This window comes from Lupinus angustifolius, chromosome LG08 (genome assembly GCF_001865875.1).
Source record: "Lupinus angustifolius cultivar Tanjil chromosome LG08, LupAngTanjil_v1.0, whole genome shotgun sequence".
In the NCBI taxonomy this organism is placed as follows: Eukaryota; Viridiplantae; Streptophyta; class Magnoliopsida; order Fabales; family Fabaceae; genus Lupinus; species Lupinus angustifolius.
Window position 1 is genome coordinate 15594777 of NC_032016.1, and position 22251 is coordinate 15617027.

The window sequence follows — 22251 nt, forward strand, 5'->3', positions numbered from 1 at the left end:
TTTTGTAACTTTCCTTTTTGGGTAATTTTTGGTTGTTAATTCTGTTTTTAGTTTTGGCAGTTTTTCCTCTTTTAGAAAGTATCTCTTTTTCTTCTTCTTTTCGGTTAGGAACCAGTTAGTATATATAAACTGGTTCTGCTTTGGTATATTCATTGAAGAAAGATCAATAAAGAGTATAAGGCATATTCATTGAATGCTTTCTTGAGTTTTCTTCTTCCTTCATATTTCTTCTTCAAATCTCATTGCCATTGTGCACTTCTTATCTTCCTATTGCTCGTCTCTGTTGCATACTGCAAACATGGATACACCATCTTTTTAAGAATAATAATAAAAATCATGCAATGATTTTAACTCTATCCCATCACCATTCACCAATGCATAGATGTTGATGGATCTGAGTAATGAGTTGTTTTTTGTTTCCATCTAGCATATTCTATGGCTATAAGGTGGGAGAGTACATAAGATTTGAGTTCCATAGTTTTTTTCCTCTTCTTATGCGGTTGATTAAAATAAGTTGGACGTAAGACTATTCCTTACTCAAGAAAGTTCTTCATTCCTCGATTGTTTTCTCACATAATAAACTACAAAAAGCTGCCAATGATTCAATATTAAGTCAAGCTTGTCATTTGGTTCTTAATTTCTTATGAGCTTAGTCCAATAAATCCGATTAACTAAAATGACAATACACATTATTTTTTCTTTGCACCAAATTTCCTTAGAGTCTAATCAAGTAGGAACCCATGCAATCATACTTAATAACAGATCTGCTATTAAAGAAAATTTCTTAATAGTTTTTTAAATTTAATCATAGATATATTAAAAAATATTTTATTAATTATATTGAAAATAATATAATATTTACATGTATAAACACAAGTAAAAAAATTAATAAGTCTAAAATTCAATTCATATAAGCAACATTTGGGAAGTGATTTTACTCCAAATAAAATTTATCTATTGTCAAAATGAAGAAAATATATCACATGCAAAATCACATACTCATTCTCACATAAAATAACATCTAATGATGTGTAGGATACTAATCCTTTTAAAATTCATATAACTTATTATCAATTCTAAAAAATTATTTCTGTTGGTGCACATGATACTAATTTACAATATCTAATTTTGGTGTAAAATAATCTATTATCACTTCTTAAAGCTTTCAAAATTTTATGCTATCATTTAATAATATGTTGACAGATTGATTACCAAATATATTTTATTTTTATTTTTGTCTAACACACATGCAAAAGGTTTTTTTTGGTAGATGAGACTTAAATCCAGGTCTTACTTTAAAAACAAACATGTATTATTAATTTATATATATATATATATATATATATATATATATATATTATAGATAGATTAATCATACAAAAGATTCCACGTTCAAATACATTTAATTAAATCCAATACTATTTGGATAGAAAAACAAAACACAATGTGTTTTTAGATTGAAAATTACACCATTAACCCTGATGAGAGCTAAGGTCAATGTCAATATAATATACATATATATACATAGGATCGGATATGATAATATTGTGCCCTAACCTTCTATTATTGTTTTGGTGTTTTGTATAAGACAAGTTTCAGAGTAGTATTATGAAAGTTAATTGATTTTGTTACTAAAATGTTGATGAATAAATTGATTGGAAAGAGAAAATCATTAATTAGTTGAATGGGAAGAAAATTTAAATGACTTTGTACTACAACTAATTGTTAACAAATTTAATGATGCTGATGTAGTTAACCACATTTCTTAATTCCCTTAAAATACTAAAAAAATCTTTACAAAAAACTAAACATGGCAATATTAAAAGAATAAACAAAGACCGAATCAATTGGTAGCATTGAACTATAGTATTGAATTGGACGTATAAGCATACATTTAAATATCACTTATTAATTATATCTATTCATAAACTCTATGAGTAATATGTACTGTTAGTATAAATATTTATATATAGTTATTACATCATCTATTATTTATTTGAATTTACATTTTTAAAGAGCAAATAACAATTAAATTTGAATGGTGAATGATACAATAATAGTCTACCAAACTTATATAATGTCAATATATTATTTTTTCTCTCCTAAACTTTCTATCTCACCTAACATTTTAAGAGAAATTTTTGTATCAACAATGATTCTCTTTTCTAGGGCTATTTATTTCTAATTGAAGATAATCCAACGGACCTCAATACAGTGGCGGTTGCCGCCCAAAAGATACTGTATCCTTTCCTCGGTCTTGGAGGAGGTAACCGACCACAGCGGTTGTCGGTAATTTTCTAAGTGATCCTCATATTCTATCTTTTCCTCTCTATTTTTCTTCATACATGCATGCATATACACCGTCCCAAATAAAAATACCTAACTTTGAAACATATAAAAAGGTACATGCATGTGCATTTATAGTACATAAATAAAGGGTCTCTTATCATAAAAATATCATAGCACGTAGTATCCATAATTTTATGATACAATATATATTTGTTCACATAGTTGTTTTCTCGTGATATTACTATTGTTTTCACTACCTAATTCACAATTTTTTGTAGGCACTCTTCACTTAGTTTTGAAGAAGAAATTATTATCTCACTTTCTCTTTGTCCAATGGAAGCTGTTTTGACACCTTACCCAAGGGATCATAAGACAAATAACTTTGCTACGAACAACCAAAACAGAATCAAATTCCCAAAGAAAAACACAAGAAGTAAATTCATCAGTTCCAATCCCTATGAGAACTTTAACACCTATGAAGGTCTTTTAAATTCTCCTCCTCAATATCCAAATAATACACTTTCTTCTTCTTCTTCTTCATCATATCAACATAAAAAGCAACCACCTCTTCTTCCTTTGCCCAATGTTTCACCAATTATTCAGCATCAGCTTATGATGTTCCAAAGTGTTAAGGGTCGGAGAAACAGAAGTAGACATGACTTGTCTCTCATATCACTGAAATCAACAAAGCATACCTCAAGCAATGGAAAAAACATGGACTTGTTTTCTGAAGATTTGGTGTTCAATCTGTCTCCACCACCAAGTAGCTTGCCACTTCCAAATTTTTCTGTGAAATCAAAGTTCAGTTGCAACAAAGAAACAAGTACTCCTGTTGATACAGGAGCAACAGACCATCTTCGGCGACTTCTCGGCCTTCTGTGAAATTGCGTTGATCCCAAAACTTGTATTAGGAATGGTTGCGGTTTCAGAAACTCTAAAAAACCTTCATATTTTAACAACTCTCACGACTCAACAAATTCACGTTAATAATTAAAACTGGTGTAAACAAAATAGTGTGCAACAGTTCAAGAATCATGTTTCATCAATCTAGTAATCAAGATCAATTCATTTTATCAATCGATTGATATCCTGATTTCAATTTCTTTCTATGTTATTTTCCTTTATGTATTTTGTTTTTGTTTGTGCTGAATTTTTGTGGCACCTATATCTTTTAATTAGGGTTGCACAAAAATGACGTGAAGTTCTTCTAGATATATAATATAATATTATATCAGTTATGATATGTTCTGATTATTTCTTTTGGGTGTAATTTTCTTCTGTCATTCAAAGAAAGTAAAACCGACTAAGAAGAAAACTGCACCTGTGTGGAACTTCTACCAATTTTGCGCAGTCCCTTGCTTAAATTTTTATTGTTGCTTATATATATAATAGGCTATATTCTTTTGACGAAAACCATAAGTTCATTAGGAAGGTCGCTAAAATAGGCAGCCATGTGAGGCTAATTCCAAAGTAGGAAGTGTAAACAATGGTATACTATCAAATCAAATTTATGTAATCTACAACAAAAAATATAAAAAATAATGAATATTTAATTTTTTGATATAGATTTTTCATTAGTGTTATACAGGAATTCAGATACAATATGAGACAATAGGTCATCATTTAATATCTATTCTAATTGGGTTGAGAGTCATATGTCTTACTTATTCCCAAATTAATTAGAAAAAAAAAACAGAAATTAATATTTTAATATTATTTTATGAAGTTTAGTATCTGTAACAAGAGGATTGGAAAATTATGAGAGAGAGGATCTTGTCCCACAATTTGTTAGTCTACAGCAAGAAAATGGTGATAAAGAAGATCATTAATGAGTTCTTTGTATTTCTATTTCTGAATAAATGTAGAATGATGGCCTTCGCTACTTAAACTGACGTAAGGCATGGTATATATGTAAGAGCATGAAACGTGATATGCTACTCATATAACAAATTGTTTATCTGTTCATAGTTAATAGTTATATGTGGGAGTCATCCCATTATTTTGTGATATTCTATATGCCAAAAAAAATATAATTGGTTAAAAAAACATTTAACAATTATAATTTTAACTTAAATAATTTTTTTGATTAGTAAAAATTAATGGTACAAAAATGAGACATTATATGTACTCCGTTATATGAACCCGAAGATAAGATAAAGGACAAAGTCTATAATTAGTTCTTTACTGCAGAATGTTGCAATTTCTTTAATTTCTTTCTGAACTTTACAATTAATACCAGTTTACCTCTAAACTTTGTCCCCGACCTATTCCTTCTTGTTTCCACTACTCAATCCTCATTCCTAATAATTACAAATCTCATGGCTAGTTTTAACAAAAACGAATCTAAAAAGTTATAAACATACCCGATGAAATAATTGATCGTTCCTTATAATAAGTCATAATCCCATTTAATAGAATCTAATGAAACATGCAAGTGAAGTTTGCAGGAAATATAGCTAGTAGTTGGACATCCAATATTTGCTTAATTTTCACATAACATAAATTTTATCTTATTTTTTTATTGAAAGACGGTTTGATAAAATATGGTATTTTTGACACATTGAAATTCAAAAGTTTGAGGAAAGAGTCTGCAGATTATACTAAAAAGGGACTTTTAGTCCCTCATCTTCTGTAATGGTGTGATTTTAGTTCCTCCATTTTCTTTTGATAACATTTAGTCCCTCAACTTTTCAATTTATATGCTATTATTCATTTGTCTTCATGTATGAATTATGTGTTAGAATGATTAGTTAGTTAGTTTCTATATTAGGAAAGTATTCAAAAAGTAGTTTAGTTAGTTGGGTGCTGAATTACTATAAAAGGCATTGTAACACTTTGATGAAATACATGGAGTGAAATTCATTGAACAACTTCTTCCTTTCTTCCTCAACTATCATTCACCTAATTCTAACTCATCCTTCTCTGCATCCTTCTTCAATCTTTCTGTTTCTTCTTCTTTCACAGTGCATAAGGCACTGCCTTTTCTCTAACAAATTCTGGTATCAAGAGCATCAGGTAGATCAATCATAAGTCACTCATCATTCTCTTCTTCCTCCTCACCTTCACCTCAATGGGCCACACAAGCACAAGCTTCCCAGCAAGCCTACCAGTTCTTGATGGAAAGAATTGGAATAGATGGAACATTCAAATGAAGGCAATCATGGGATTTCAAGAAATTGCTGAGATTGTTGAGCTCGGCTATTCCCAACTGAATGCAGATCCATCAGAACAAGAACGAGTGACTTACAAGGAGAACAAGAGGAAAGATTGCAAGGCTATGTGTCTTCTACACCAATGTGTTGATGAAGCACACTTTGAGAAGATTGCTTCAGCTCAAACATCACAAGAAGCATGGCTGATACTGGAAAAGTGCAACAAGGGAGCAGAGCAACTAAAGAAAGTTAGACTCCAAACTATGAGGAGACAATATGAGTTAATGCAGATGGAATTGAATGAGAAGATTGCCCAATTCTTCAACAGGATAATTTGCCTCACAAATCAGATGAAAGCATGTGGTGAAAACATAGCTGATCAAGCTATTATAGAAAAAATCCTAAGAACTCTTACCCCCAACTTTGATCACATAGTTGTTGCTATAGAAGAATCAAAGAGACTTGAAGACTTAAAGTTGGAAGATCTTCAGGGGTCCCTCGAGGCTCATGAGCAAAGGCTCATTGAGAGGTCAACTGAGAAAGTTAACCAAGCTCTGCAAGCTCAAACCTTCAAGGAGGGGAGACAACTTGGCAGAAATTATGAAAGAAACCGAGGAAAGGGAAGAGACTTCAGAGGAAAGAACCTTGGCAATTCAGGAAATCAAGACCAAGAAAGAACTGATCTTGATCAAGCATCAAGTTATTCAAAGAGAGGAAGTGGTAGCAATTGGAGAGGAGGAAGGAAGAAATTTGACAAAAGAAGAGTAAAATGTTTTAACTGCAGTAAGATGGGCCATTTCTCTTCTGAGTGCCAATCTCAACCAAGACACTCAGATGCTCATAACAGGCAACAACATTATGAAGCTCATATGGTGAAGGAAGACAATGAGTTTGCTGATGATGATTCACCAATTATGCTAATGATGACTACATGCCAAGGCAACAAAAGTGAAGAAATATGATATGTGGATTCTGGATGCTCCAACCACATGACAGGACACAGAGAGTGGCTTGTCAACTTTGATTCCAGCAAGAAAAGCAGGGTGAAGTTTGCTGACAATAGAACTATCCAAGCAGAAGGAATTGGTGATGTGGTGATCAAAAGAAAAGATGGCAAGAATGCCTTGATTTCTGAGGTACTCTTTGTACCAAACATGAGTCACAATCTGATCAGTCTTGGCCAGCTATTGGAAAAAGGATTCTCTGTGAGTATGCAAGATGGTGAACTTGAGATCTTTGACTCTACCAGAAAGAAGATCATCAAAGCTCCCCTGACTCAAAACAGAACATTCCAGGTAAACCTCAATGCTATAGAGTCTCAATGTCTTGGTACTGAGACTTTGAGTGAAGATGTATGGCTATGGCACATGAGATTGGGCCATCTGAACTTCAAAGACATTAGGCTCATGAAAGCAAAGGACAAGGTCCTTGGCTTGCCCTCAATTCAGATACCAAGTAGAATCTGTGACTATTGCCAAATCAGCAAGCAACCAAGGTCATCATTTGGCAAATTTACTGCCTCAAGAGCTAACAACCTCTTGCACATTGTTTACTCTGATGTATGTGGTCCCTTTGAGACTACCTCACTTGGGGGAAATAGATATTTTATCACATTTGTTGATGATTTTAGTAGGAAAATCTGGTTATACCTCATCAAACTCAAAAGTGGGGTATTTAGTATCTTCAAAACCTTCAAGTGTATGGCTGAAAAACAATCAGAGAGATCAATTAAAGTGTTGAGAACTGATGGATGGGGCGAATTCACATCCAAGGAATTTGAAGTATTTTGTAAAGAGGATGGAATCCTGCATGAGGTGACTGCACCTTATACTCCTCAACACAATGGTGTGGTTGAGAGGAGGAATAGAACCATTCTTAACATGGTTAGAAGTATGCTGAAATCCAAGAATCTCACACATGGCCTATGGGGTGAAGCTGCAACAACAGCAACACATATTCTCAACCATTGCCCAACCAAGAAACTTGAGTTTAAAGTACCTGAAGAAGTCTGGTCTGGAAGGAAGCCCTATGTCACTCATTTCAGGATCTTTGGATCAGCTTGTTATAGACATATCCCTGACCAGAGGAGAGGGAAATTAGATGACAAGAGTGAACTACTAATATTTGTAGGGTATCACCCAACAGGTTCCTATAAACTGTTTAATCCCAACACTAATCAAGTTCTGTTCAGCAGGGATGTGCACTTTAATGAGGCAAGCAATTGGGTTGAAAAACAGACAAAGGCAACATCAACAGTTCAAGTTCCACTAGAATGGAATCCTAGTGGTCTCATGCCAGGTGAAATCATGAATCAAGATGAAAATGAAACACACTCAGAGACTGGAACAAATGTTAGTGATGCAAGCAGGCCCCCTAGGATGAGGAATCTACCAGCTAGACTAAGGGATTGTGAAATCCTACCTGATAATCTTCTCACAAATGAAGGAGATCTTGTTCAATACATGGCTCTCTTTGCAGATACTGAGCCTATCTCAATTGATGAAGCCTTCAATAGCAAAGTGTGGAGGAAAGCTATGGATGAAGAAATCAAGTCAATTGTCAAGAATGAAACTTGGGAATTGGTTCATCTCCCTAAGGATCACAAGCCAATCTCAGTAAGATGGGTTTTCAAGACAAAGCTCAACCCAGATGGTTCTGTTGGCAAACACAAAGCAAGGTTGGTAGCAAAAGGCTTCATGCAGAGGGAAGGTATTGATTTCTCTGAGGTATTTGCACCTGTAGCCAGAATTGAAACAATTAGACTGATAGTAGCATTGGCAACTAAGAATAATTGGGAGATGTGGCAACTTGATGTAAAATCAGCCTTCTTAAATGGATCACTTGATGAGAAAGTCTACATCAAACAACCTCCTGGATTCGTGATTAGAGGCAGTGAAGACAAAGTCTATAGATTAAAAAAGGCTTTATATGGGTTGAGACAAGCTCCAAGAGCTTGGAATAAAAGAATTGATGCATTCTTCCAAAAAACAGGATTCAGTAAATGTGAAGTGGAGCATGGTGTCTATGTAAAGTGCTTAAGAAATAGCCATGTCTTCATCATCTGCTTATATGTGGATGACCTCCTCATTACTGGAAGTAACTCAGATGGTGTTGAATTGATCAAGCAGAACCTGAAGTCAGAATTTGAAATGTCTGATCTAGGCAGACTCTCCTACTTCTTGGGCATAGAATTCAAACAGATTGATGGAGAAATTTTTATGCATAAAAGGAAGTATACTCAGGATGTTCTGAGGAAGTTCAACATGACCAATTGCAACTCAGCTGAGACACCAGCAGAGCCAAGCTTAAAGCTAGATAGGTGTGCCAATGAACCTGCTATAGATAGCACAGAATTCAGGCAGATGGTTGGATGTTTGAGATTCATCTGTCACACCAGACCTGAAATTTCATTCAGTGTTGGCCTGGTAAGTAGATTCATGAGTGATCCAAGGAAATCTCATTTTGTAGCAGCTAAAAGAATCCTGAGATATCTCAATGGCACACTCGAATTTGGAGTTTTCTTCTCCAAAAACTCAGAGAAATGCAAGCTGAAACTCTCTGCTTATTTTGATTCAGATTGGTCTGCTGATTTGCTTGAGAGAAAGAGTACAATGGGTTATGTGTTCATGCTATGTGGCTCACCCGTATCTTGGTGTTCAAAGAAGCAAGAAATTGTTGCCCTTTTCTACTTGTGAAGCTGAGTATGTTGCAGCTTGTCATGCTGCTTGTCAAGCCTTGTGGTTAAGTTCCTTACTTGATGAATTGATGATTGGCTTTGAAGGCAGTGTTGAGCTTGCTGTTGATAACAAATCAGCAATTAATTTGGCCAGAAATCCAGTTGGTCATGGCATATAGAGAGGAAGTATCATTTTCTTAGAAATCAAGTTGAGAAAGGCAAGATCAATTTGAAATATTGCAACACTGAATTTCAAATTGCAGATTTGATGACAAAATCTGTCAAGATTGAAAGGTTTAGAATGTTGAGGAGGTTGTTAAGTGTGGTATGCTTGTAATAAATAGTTTAGAATTAAGGGGGAGTGTTAGAATGATTAGTTAGTTAGTTTCTATATTAGGAAAGTATTCAAAAAGTAGTTTAGTTAGTTGGGTGCTGAATTACTATAAAAGGCATTGTAACACTTTGATGAAATACATGGAGTGAAATTCATTGAACAACTTCTTCCTTTCTTCCTCAACTATCATTCACCTAATTCTAACTCATCCTTCTCTGCATCCTTCTTCAATCTTTCTGTTTCTTCTTCTTTCACAGTGCATAAGGCACTGCCTTTTCTCCAACATTATGACTACTATTAATGTTGAGGGCTAAATTGTGCATCTCTCTACTTATTATTTTTCAAGACACTCGTAAACCCATTAAGAGACTCTGCCAACATACTGCATATAAAAATATTGATTGAACATGGATAAAAGGATTAATAGTTCACAAACTGAAAAGTTGGGGACTAAATATCATTAATATAAAATGGATGGAGTAAAAGATGGGAGTTTGCATTTAAGCCTTAAAACAAGGTAAATGTCCATCAAACTGGAAGATGAAGTGAACGAATCATAGGGCCTTAATTAATTAAAAAGAGAGAGAGATGAACTACTAGCTTAAGGTTACCCTAAATTTTAGGGGATGATCACCGGTATTAAAGACATTGATTTTGGAGTAATTGTAGCAACATACTTCCTCTCATCACTCCCATCACTTCATTCCCTTAAGATAGGGCATACTTTAAGTTAGGTTTATTTGAAGTGATGTGTATCTATCATTTTTCTTGAATTTGTAACCACAATGTTATAACCCAGTAGGATTCATAGTCATCCAGATAGTATACAAGATTGTTGTTGACAGTGGTCCTCTGCATTATCCAAATAGTAACAACTTAAATGCTGCTATATTCAACCTACCCATACCATTAAAACCATTTTCTTATAGGCCACCCTGGTGCACTGTTATCAATTATACTTTTTGCTCGAGGGACTTAGTATCAGATTGCTTAAAGTTTGTAGAACACATTTAAAAATAGAAAAATAAATAAAGAGGAAAACTAACAATAATAATGCTCTAATAGTTTGTTCCAAAATCATATTAGTTGAATAGCAATATAAATTCAAATTTGATAGTACAACTCAACTCCACTACAAAGAAACGTCATGAGATATTTCACCCTTTAGCAGGAACACTTGATTAAAGCATTGAAGAGCAAAATAGATACATTCAGATTACATGTTTTTTTTTATGAAACATTAAACCACAAATGCTAATTGTCCTGTAAGATGACCTTGACACCACAAACAATGCAATGTACAAATGATGGACTGACGAACTACACTATTATTTTTGCGTAACTTTACATTTGCGCATCTTGGATACGTCATGCAAAACAAGGATTTAGACCTTGATAGAATCATATTTCTCCCCCATTATACCACCCTTCTGTTTTTGGAACTGAATGTACCGCAATGTGCTGGTAAAGAAAGGATCTGAAACTGGTAGAGCTGATGGAGAGTCACTTTGCATCTCAGTGGTGATTAGTTCTATTAGCCCCTGGATGGTAGCACTAGTGATCTGAGAGTTTCCTTTCTCAAAATAGTAAAGGTACCTGGAACAAAATTATTCTGTAAGTAAGAAAACAATGAAATGATATACCAAGCATCCATGGTTTTATACATTATGGATAACTAACTTGTTCAGTATTTCAACAAAAAGCGTTACTGGACCACTGCTACCCCTTGTTGCATTGGCCATTTGCTGAGCAGCATTTGCAATCCTTAATGCTCGCTTAAGGCAAAGCAATACCCTATAATCAAACATAAACAAATCCCCAAATAAAAGGAAAAAACAGAAAACAAGAAAAATGTCAATATGAAGACACTAGTTGATAGCGTAAAGTTCTAGGCAAAAAATATATACTACAGTAATTAAATTGGATAAATTATGCAGACGCATAAACAATTCGTGATCTTCAATTATACATCGAATAAAAGAGCTCATTACTTCCGGAAAAATACATGCAAAGGCATTGATGCACCGAAACAATCAAATCACCCTACTTTACTAGCATACCTTTCTCCATCCTTAATACCATCTTGATCGTCAACCCAAAAGAGATGTGAGCATGCATAAACTGCTCGGCACTGATCAGGTTTCTTCAAAAGCTTTGCTGAATACTGAGGAAAGACAGAATACCATTTTAGGTTTGGCATGAATACATTATAAAAGGTCAATAACAGTTGCCATGACAGCATTTATCTAGGCCATTTTCTTTAGAAAACTCACCACATATTTCATGTGGAATTATTGGGAAATGGAATAAAATATAAAAGGGAAAAAAAGGGGTTACCCATTGCACTAGGCTCCACTTCTAGTGGGTCTGGCGAGGGTAGATGTACAGTTGATTAATAAAGGGGTAAAAAAGCATTCACCTTCCCCATGTATGGCTGATTATTGAAGAGAGATAGAGGGAAATGATTATTAAGTTTGACATTTCAATATAATCCCAATGAACCTTTTTAGGTAGCTTAGTTCGAGGGAGAGGAGTCGAATGGTTGCCCTCACATTCCTTTTCCTCCCAAAAACTTTTTAACCCTAAAAAAAGAGGAACTGCCGTTCCCATCTTTCTCATTTCATGATTTCCATACTGCTCATCAAAACAGATTCTTAAAAAGAAAAAGAAGAAGGAATACAAATGGAAAACAAGTCAACAGCAATATACCCCTGTGGCCTTGTGTGTTAATGTATCCCTGTTCTCAACACCAAGGGCACTCATCCTCTGAAGACTCCCAATAATTAAATGTATTGCGGTCACCTGGGCTTTAGAGTCCTAAACCATTATTAAGAAACAAGTAGGTTAATGGAACTTCTTAGTCACAGAAAATCTTAAAACAGAATGTTGTACTAATAATTACCGCAATTTCTTCTTCATATAATAGAAATGCCTGAGTGAAAAACTCATAAGCAAGAGGCTCGAGGTCACAGTCATTAGCAGCCTGGTTATCACAAAACAAACCAAAAGAAGGATTAAAAGAATTAGTCACTGAAACAGTTGTGCTAAAATGAGACTTATCATGGTCAGGATAGAGTAATATGATGCTGTCAGAAAACCTTTTTTTGGTATAGTCAGAAAAACATTGAAGTTAGTAGCGGTGTGATTATAGCTAAGTCCTGTCTGAGCCAAACCTTTAAAAATCATTTCCCCACTTAGACTAAAGAGGTAAACCTTCAATCTGGAAAAATAAATAAATTATGCCCCACAATTAAGTTCAGATGGTAGTCTGGTAGATAACCACTTTTCAAGCTCAAACTTCATCTGCAATCCCCTCTTCTGGGACTACATTTCAGAGAGCTGATTGGGAATAAAGGGAAAAATAAAAGAAAAACAATTTGATCATTTAAGTTTGGAGGGTCAAGCATACCTCAGCACATTGCAGATATAGTTTCAAGGCCAGTTCAGGAGATGATACAGAAGAAAGAGCTTCAATGATCTGTAATAAAAAAACAGTTATTAAAAACAACATGTGGTGCATAAAGTCTTAAATAAATATCAGAAGTGACATGATACATTACGCGGTACGCAGATAGACTCAGGCAAAAATAGCCCACAATAGCTTTTTCAAGAATATTTTTTAGTTGTACAACTTCATGGGCTTATAAAGAGAAACTAAATTATTTTTCTACACTAACATTATACATTTAAAATCACCTCATTTAAAAGTTGAAATATTTTTTTGGGTCTAGTGGGAACTTCTTCTCCCGCTACATCTCCATCCTGCCCTTGCAATTGCCTGACCAACTGCAGCAAAACATGATATAATTAAGGCAAAAGTAGACCAAGAAAGAGTTCAGTTCTTCATGCATATGCATATAATTCTCAAGAAGTAAACTCCCAATTATACGGCGCAGCGTACAATTTAAGAAGATAAATATTTTCAGTCCTTGTTGCCTCGAGGACATCCAATTCAAACTACAGAACTCCCTATACTTTTATAAACCTAATTACTTATATAATTTTACATAATGAAATCTATCTCAAGGTCATAAAAATAAAAAAAAATAGGAGGCTTAACCATTAAATCACAAGTATAAAACCTCCAGACTCTAAAGTTGAAGTTATTGCCATAGTCCAAACTCTTGTAAATGTTAACAGAATACTTCACAAGCTCCAAAGATACATAATACATTGGCCACTAAGTTAGTCCTCCAAAGAAAATGGCCACTAAATAAGTCCCGGAAGTTTATAATGCCACCACATTGGTCCTTCTAGGGAGTAGGGACTAATTTGGTGGCCATTTTCTTTGGAGGACTAACTTGGTGGCCATTGTATCTTTGGAGGACCAATATGATGTTTTACTCTGTATATGTACTAGACTCCGGTGCATGTGTACTTTATTATGGAGCTGACAAGATCTGATAACTCAATTCAAATGATTATCGCTCCACCACCATATAGAATTCAACTAAGAAGCATGATATATATAGTAGAGATGAAAGGAAAGCAAAAGAGTCAAGGGAAGAAAGATACCCTAAGTGCTGAAAATATAAGAGAGGGAACTGTAAAAAGTAGGCGCCTTGGTCCTCCTCTCATAATATGCTTCTTTGCGGCACTTATCATCTGAAGGCCAGTGAGTCATGAGTTATATATAGTAGTAATAGAAAAAACTCCAGATGAATTCAATTTGACTTTGAACACACATGTAGTTACCTTAAACATTTCTTCTGGGTCATCATTATGAAGCATGTGTATGACACGAGCAACAGAATTTTGATCCTCGCTGAAATCTTCTTCATCAACCTATGGATAAGATGAAAAAATATTGAAATTGGGTGAGCTTGAGAAAATATTATATTTATTTTAGGAAATAAGTATAGAAATATTTAGTGTTTTGCCATTTAAAGAATTTTTAAATAAACAGTTCAAAATTTACAGGTGTCATACAGCATTGTGTACTTATAAGCAAAACTGAAAATGGCCAACAAAATAAAACTCTAAGGCACACCTCATCCATAGCTGCTCCATCCAAATCCATAATAAGCCCTTTTAATAATTCAAATAACACTTCAACCTACAAAAGCATATTGAACACTGTTACAAGGAGCTAAACTTGTCATGTTGAACCAACGGCAAAGTATCATACCTTATCAGCAGTAGAGATGCAAGTGTTATTCTTCATAATGCTTTGGATAATAACCATGGCCATGACTTTATTTGTTTCATTATCAAGATGATCCATTACGCGAGGATAATTAGAAAGGGTCAGGGCAGTCACAATATCATTGTATTTATCCAGTGGAGCACTTAAAAGTGCAACAACTTGCTTTGTTGCTCTATTGTAATCAAGCTTTGGCTTTCCTGAAAGCTTCTTGACACATGATCCCTGCATAAATTCCAGAGAAGATGCAGCTAAGCTAAATGCGAGTCCTTGTCAATGCCCTGTAAAAAACATCAGATCAGGTTGAAAAGTGATATACCAGCACTTGGTCCACATAATCAAGCCGATCAGGATGAACATGGAGAGTAAATGTAAGAAGAGAGACATGCAAAGCTATTGCTCCGACAATAGGCATATCAACCTGTGCTTCTATTACCTGCAGGCAAATGCAGGTCATGGTCTTGAATTGCAAATTCATATTCCATACAGTAAAAATCATAATCGAAAGGCACAAAGAATTTACGTTTTGTCTTGATCATACAAAAGTCATGAAGTACTTATCCTATCACACAGAAGATCTACCACAAACCAAGATGGCACAACTACGTAGCATCCACTTTATGAGTTATATACCTAGAACAACCATGAGGGTTAACTTTTTAATTGAAACTACTTTCAACACTGTGCGGCCAAATCGTAGAACTTCTGAACAGATTAATTCATAAATATTTAAAATAAGAAAAATAATTATAACAAAAAAACCGTGCTACAGGAATGTAAGGAGCCCTTTGCCCCTATATGAATCAGTTAGGTTTTATTTTAATACTAAATTACAAAAGAGAATACCAGGTAGGAAGTCATTTAACCCCATAAAAGGGGAAAGGCCCTTTTGTGTTACAACTTTTGGTCCTTCACTGTCCATAGATTTATCAGAAAAATCTTTTTTGTAGTTCTCCCAAAACAGGATTAAGTAAAACTTGCAAACTCAAGAAAAGCCAGCTTACCCTGCCTATTGCAGTGCTTAATTTGGTAAATGCTTCCACTTGGAGAAATTCGGGCAATACCTGATTCAGAGATGATATCAACAATGAATGGAAGCTTAACTTTTTTATCGATGATAGAATGGAAGCTTAACTTACATTACAGTAAGGTGCATAAGAGGACTTACATCAACATTTGAGGAAGCATAATTTGACAGCCTGTCCATTAACTGGGATAACACTGTCTTGAGGTCTACTGTTGGCTGCAAAGACAATCAACTCAGTCATAGAGGAGAGAGAAATCATTTTCTACTTAATGAAAATCAGAGATAAAAAAGAGAGAATCAATCTATGAAAATCTATTGCATTGCTTAACTAGTTACCTCGTCAGTTATAAGAGATTCCCCATATATATTCTAAAGGAAAGACACGTGAATGACCCACTGCCATCAAGTCAGCAATTTTTTTACACCACTTAATTCAAGGTGTTAATAAGTGTTATCATGATCTAATTCAAGAGGTCAGTAGTCACAAACTCACAATTCCTAAATGCCTAAATTCATAAATAACAACAAAACCCTATCTGGGACATATTCAAATTAAGCATACGTATTCAAAACCTCTCCCTCTCATTTAACCTCAAGGTCCAAATTCAATCATGTTTACCCACCGGCAATTGGGGGCAAGCACCTAACAGTGTCTCAAGAGTCTGCAAATGGTACTCATATTGCCATAGTCCAAACTCTTGTAAATGTTAACAGAATACTTCACAAGCTCCAAAGATACATAATACATTGGCCACTAAGTTAGTCCTCCAAAGAAAATGGCCACTAAATAAGTCCCGGAAGTTTATAATGCCACCACATTGGTCCTTCTAGGGAGTAGGGACTAATTTGGTGGCCATTTTCTTTGGAGGACTAACTTGGTGGCCATTGTATCTTTGGAGGACCAATATGATGTTTTACTCTGTATATGTACTAGACTCCGGTGCATGTGTACTTTATTATGGAGCTGACAAGATCTGATAACTCAATTCAAATGATTATCGCTCCACCACCATATAGAATTCAACTAAGAAGCATGATATATATAGTAGAGATGAAAGGAAAGCAAAAGAGTCAAGGGAAGAAAGATACCCTAAGTGCTGAAAATATAAGAGAGGGAACTGTAAAAAGTAGGCGCCTTGGTCCTCCTCTCATAATATGCTTCTTTGCGGCACTTATCATCTGAAGGCCAGTGAGTCATGAGTTATATATAGTAGTAATAGAAAAAACTCCAGATGAATTCAATTTGACTTTGAACACACATGTAGTTACCTTAAACATTTCTTCTGGGTCATCATTATGAAGCATGTGTATGACACGAGCAACAGAATTTTGATCCTCGCTGAAATCTTCTTCATCAACCTATGGATAAGATGAAAAAATATTGAAATTGGGTGAGCTTGAGAAAATATTATATTTATTTTAGGAAATAAGTATAGAAATATTTAGTGTTTTGCCATTTAAAGAATTTTTAAATAAACAGTTCAAAATTTACAGGTGTCATACAGCATTGTGTACTTATAAGCAAAACTGAAAATGGCCAACAAAATAAAACTCTAAGGCACACCTCATCCATAGCTGCTCCATCCAAATCCATAATAAGCCCTTTTAATAATTCAAATAACACTTCAACCTACAAAAGCATATTGAACACTGTTACAAGGAGCTAAACTTGTCATGTTGAACCAACGGCAAAGTATCATACCTTATCAGCAGTAGAGATGCAAGTGTTATTCTTCATAATGCTTTGGATAATAACCATGGCCATGACTTTATTTGTTTCATTATCAAGATGATCCATTACGCGAGGATAATTAGAAAGGGTCAGGGCAGTCACAATATCATTGTATTTATCCAGTGGAGCACTTAAAAGTGCAACAACTTGCTTTGTTGCTCTATTGTAATCAAGCTTTGGCTTTCCTGAAAGCTTCTTGACACATGATCCCTGCATAAATTCCAGAGAAGATGCAGCTAAGCTAAATGCGAGTCCTTGTCAATGCCCTGTAAAAAACATCAGATCAGGTTGAAAAGTGATATACCAGCACTTGGTCCACATAATCAAGCCGATCAGGATGAACATGGAGAGTAAATGTAAGAAGAGAGACATGCAAAGCTATTGCTCCGACAATAGGCATATCAACCTGTGCTTCTATTACCTGCAGGCAAATGCAGGTCATGGTCTTGAATTGCAAATTCATATTCCATACAGTAAAAATCATAATCGAAAGGCACAAAGAATTTACGTTTTGTCTTGATCATACAAAAGTCATGAAGTACTTATCCTATCACACAGAAGATCTACCACAAACCAAGATGGCACAACTACGTAGCATCCACTTTATGAGTTATATACCTAGAACAACCATGAGGGTTAACTTTTTAATTGAAACTACTTTCAACACTGTGCGGCCAAATCGTAGAACTTCTGAACAGATTAATTCATAAATATTTAAAATAAGAAAAATAATTATAACAAAAAAACCGTGCTACAGGAATGTAAGGAGCCCTTTGCCCCTATATGAATCAGTTAGGTTTTATTTTAATACTAAATTACAAAAGAGAATACCAGGTAGGAAGTCATTTAACCCCATAAAAGGGGAAAGGCCCTTTTGTGTTACAACTTTTGGTCCTTCACTGTCCATAGATTTATCAGAAAAATCTTTTTTGTAGTTCTCCCAAAACAGGATTAAGTAAAACTTGCAAACTCAAGAAAAGCCAGCTTACCCTGCCTATTGCAGTGCTTAATTTGGTAAATGCTTCCACTTGGAGAAATTCGGGCAATACCTGATTCAGAGATGATATCAACAATGAATGGAAGCTTAACTTTTTTATCGATGATAGAATGGAAGCTTAACTTACATTACAGTAAGGTGCATAAGAGGACTTACATCAACATTTGAGGAAGCATAATTTGACAGCCTGTCCATTAACTGGGATAACACTGTCTTGAGGTCTACTGTTGGCTGCAAAGACAATCAACTCAGTCATAGAGGAGAGAGAAATCATTTTCTACTTAATGAAAATCAGAGATAAAAAAGAGAGAATCAATCTATGAAAATCTATTGCATTGCTTAACTAGTTACCTCGTCAGTTATAAGAGATTCCCCATATATATTCTAAAGGAAAGACACGTGAATGACCCACTGCCATCAAGTCAGCAATTTTTTTACACCACTTAATTCAAGGTGTTAATAAGTGTTATCATGATCTAATTCAAGAGGTCAGTAGTCACAAACTCACAATTCCTAAATGCCTAAATTCATAAATAACAACAAAACCCTATCTGGGACATATTCAAATTAAGCATACGTATTCAAAACCTCTCCCTCTCATTTAACCTCAAGGTCCAAATTCAATCATGTTTACCCACCGGCAATTGGGGGCAAGCACCTAACAGTGTCTCAAGAGTCTGCAAATGGTACTCATCTGGAAAAACCTGGATTATGCACTCCATGAGATAAAATTGGGCAAGCTCATCTTTACAGTTGACAACCTGCTCAAGCCAAATTAGCCAGTTGAGAAATAATTAGAAAGCACATTATAATATTAAGGCTTAGAGTACGGGGGAAATTATTTGTAGGGGGAGAAAAAGTACTTTATTTGACCTGCTCTAAGACACTTGGAAGGACAGTATTTTTGTACATTTCAAGGTCCACACCCTCTATCTGACTGAGAACGTGAAGATTCTTTCCAACCTAATAATTTGAGAAAAGAAAATCACATAACTTATCTATCAAAATATATAACATACTGCTTCATCAGGTGATAGTATCATATTTATATATTACAAGATCGCGAAGCTCATTCCTTTCTTTTTCCTTCTTCTCTCTTATCTGACCAGGTCCCTGCATACCATAAAGCCAATTGAAGGCCTCAGCTCAGGATCGCAATAGATTAAGCATGATTCACAAATCACAAGCACCATAACACCTGCATGGCCAGAAATCATGTTCTCATGATTTATATTTACCTCTATGGATATGGCATGCAAGTACTATGGGGCTATGCATCTCATAAGATAAAAGTAGATAAGAGTAAAAGATGTTCAGTAAACCTGATGCTGCAGCCGAACCCAAAGCTTATTCATTTCTGTGAAATTCTGTAGAACAAAATCAATAGCGTCCATCACACTTCCAGAATCCCTGCACAGAAACAGCAGCACCATTCAATTCTACTGTTTAACTCTTGTTCACCAAAACACATCACCCAAAAAATAAAAAATTGAAAGAAGGTACATAGAACAACAAGAAAGCCTTTTCCTATTAGTTGGAGTTGGCTACATGGACCAAACAGCACCAATGTGTACTGTCATAAACCGTGTCTTCAAAATGATTATTTAAAATCCAAGTATTTTTTAGTGTTTCACCGATAGTTTTTCTTGGTCTTCCTCTATGTCTAGCTATTAGGTTGCCGCCCACCTAAATGCTATTCTTATTGGGGCTTCAAATGGTCTTCTCCATCAAATGGCAGACCCCAAAAATGCTATAGTGGTATAGTGGATAGCAGGGTGGCCACTATGGTGAAGATAGCATAGAAAACAACTTTTCATACACATACCAACCATTGACAAAAACTTATAATTTCTAAAGACATGGTTACCATTAATGTGAAGCATAATAAATATTAGTAAGTTAGTAAAAACAAAAACCATAACAATACAGTGGTGGCTTGGCCGAGAAAGCTGGAATAGAACAAGAAGCTGAATAAAACAAGTGAGGGATGCAGCAAACTTGCCAAAACATGGTGAAGAGAGATGAAACAGGTGTAGACTGCTATGAGTGTGGGCTCTGCTGGGATAAAACTGAAACAAGGACGAGGACTTGCATTGTCAGTGGTGAGGATAAAAGGTTTCAAACATACATTTGTGAGCATAGAAGGTTAAGAACTTGCAATTGTGAGTGCAGAAAGGTGTGAAACTGCATGTGTTATGGGTTAGTACGAGGAAGAAGGTCTAAGCACTGGTTTTTGTGCAAGGAAGAAGAATGACTAACTCAATGGAAAAACTAGTTTCAATAGAGGTAAAATTGAGATCTATTGAGTTTGAGTGAGGATAAAATTGAGATTTGACAAGATAAAGTAGGAAAAAAATAGAGATTTTTTTATATAAAACAAGAACATATAGATATATTAACACTTACTCATGGTATAAATATATCTCTCATCACACACACACACATATATAGAAAGAAGAGAACAGTAGAACAGGAAAATTTAGATTTTCTGAGTTAGAGAGGGTAAAATTTGAGAATAAGGAACACGAAACAGAAAAAACCCCAAATCAGTATTGACCGCGAAAAACCGCTCCACAAAAATGCAACACGGCACACTGTGCATCATGACTAGGCTATGATAGTAGCACTACCATGCGCAATTAATAACCCTATATGGTATGATCTTTAACTTTTACCTCTAAGCTATTGTTTATGTGTTTCTCACTAGACTTACATTCCATATGTACAAACAAAAATATTTTTAGTAACCATCTAGTTACTATCTACTACCTGATATTATATTAAAAAGATAGAAGAACACTAAATAGATACCCAAAACCTATAAATGAATTACCATAACAAGTAACAACCAAGTAATAGTCTTACCCTCCTTCATACTCGGAGCCAATATCAGGCAACTTATCTCTACTAACTTGGGCAAGATAACTCCTCAAAAATAGGCCATGAATTGGATGCTGAACACCACGACACATTTCCACTAGATCTCTAAGAACATCCTTTACAAGAGCATCTTTACATCTGAGGTAAACAGATCCTACAGTGCAAAGGAGATACCTGGCAGTAAAATTAACAAGACTCGACATTCACATGCAGACAGAAACACATCACAGCTGTCTACAAAAACTGCATAACCATTCAAGTTATTCAATTAAAGCAAAAAGGTTTAACCGATTCGTACGAAAACCACTTACAATCTAGGCAATATATTTCCAGCATGCTGTACAAGCTCATAGAGGTCAACTATAGAAACACCGTGCCTACTTTCGTCTTTAAAGAACATTTCCAGCCTCCTAAGTTCATCAAATGCTCTCATATCTTAACATAACAGAACACAAATCCGAATGAACAATTAAATTGAAAGCTAAGCACAAATACACGTAAGAACAACATATATATGAAATGATTATGAATGAAGAAATTTTTTACATAGTTCATAATATTTGTGAGGTGAGAGTCTAGAAGTTCGAAGCTCAGATAGCATCAGAGCAGAGTATTTGAGCGCGTCTCTGAGATTGGAATCGTCCTGCGAAATGCGAATGAAATTGGTGAGTGAAATGGGGATTAGGGTTTGGAAAATGGAGAATATGTGATGGAATTGTTTGTTGAGAATTGAAATATATATAGAGATATGAACCAGAGCGCGATGCATGAAGAATGCGTTGTGTTGAATTCCAACAATACCCTCTGCGAGCCATTTTTCTTCATCTTCGATTATTCCACGTGCTAACATTTTCTGTTCCAAGTTCCAATTGATTTATATATAACTATGGAGATCGCTCACCGAATAATGTTTATTCCAGAGGCTGGGGTTTTTGATGAAGCGTTGAATCTCTGGTGACGATGATGGCTTCCCACACTACAATATAATAATTTAATATTTAATATCTGTTTTTATATATAT

General features: G+C 34.9%; 2 protein-coding genes across 3 annotated transcripts; one reads left to right on the forward strand and one right to left on the reverse strand.

The window, feature by feature from the left end:
* LOC109354159 lies at positions 2558–3532 on the forward strand. The gene has a single exon (XM_019596507.1). The coding sequence runs from the start codon at positions 2623–2625 to the stop codon at positions 3169–3171; it is 549 nt and encodes a 182-aa protein (XP_019452052.1). The 5' UTR covers positions 2558–2622; the 3' UTR covers positions 3172–3532.
* Positions 10550–22178, reverse strand: LOC109354904 (vacuolar protein sorting-associated protein 35B-like). Of its 2 annotated transcripts, XM_019597710.1 has the most exons (23): positions 21985–22178; positions 21777–21873; positions 21542–21665; positions 21216–21404; positions 19673–19760; positions 19407–19463; positions 19224–19313; positions 18989–19111; positions 18507–18581; positions 18343–18402; positions 17658–17774; positions 17324–17563; positions 17186–17251; positions 16891–16980; positions 16711–16800; positions 13148–13237; positions 12861–12929; positions 12354–12434; positions 12161–12268; positions 11512–11615; positions 11132–11245; positions 10791–11047; positions 10550–10754 (listed from the first exon to the last, which is right to left on the reverse strand). In XM_019597710.1, the coding sequence occupies exons 1-22, from the start codon at positions 22078–22080 to the stop codon at positions 10837–10839; spliced, it is 2379 nt and encodes a 792-aa protein (XP_019453255.1). In that variant the 5' UTR covers positions 22081–22178; the 3' UTR covers positions 10550–10754; positions 10791–10836. The 2 variants fall into 2 exon arrangements, with proteins under 2 accessions (XP_019453255.1, XP_019453254.1); XM_019597709.1 differs by having other exon boundaries at positions 10550–11047.

What these genes read in the sequence shown, in the direction of transcription:
- LOC109354159 (XM_019596507.1), top strand. Translation starts at nt 2,623, where the DNA reads ATGGAAGCTGTTTTGACACCTTACCCAAGGGATCATAAGACAAATAAC.
- LOC109354904 (XM_019597710.1), bottom strand. Translation starts at nt 22,080, where the DNA reads ATGTTAGCACGTGGAATAATCGAAGATGAAGAAAAATGGCTCGCAGAG. An exon ending in TCACAAATATTATGAACTAT is followed by an intron (nt 21,666 to 21,776) that starts GTAAAAAATTTC and finishes TGTTATGTTAAG; the next exon opens with ATATGAGAGCATTTGATGAA. An exon ending in ACCCAGAAGAAATGTTTAAG is followed by an intron (nt 16,801 to 16,890) that starts GTAACTACATGT and finishes ACTGGCCTTCAG; the next exon opens with ATGATAAGTGCCGCAAAGAA.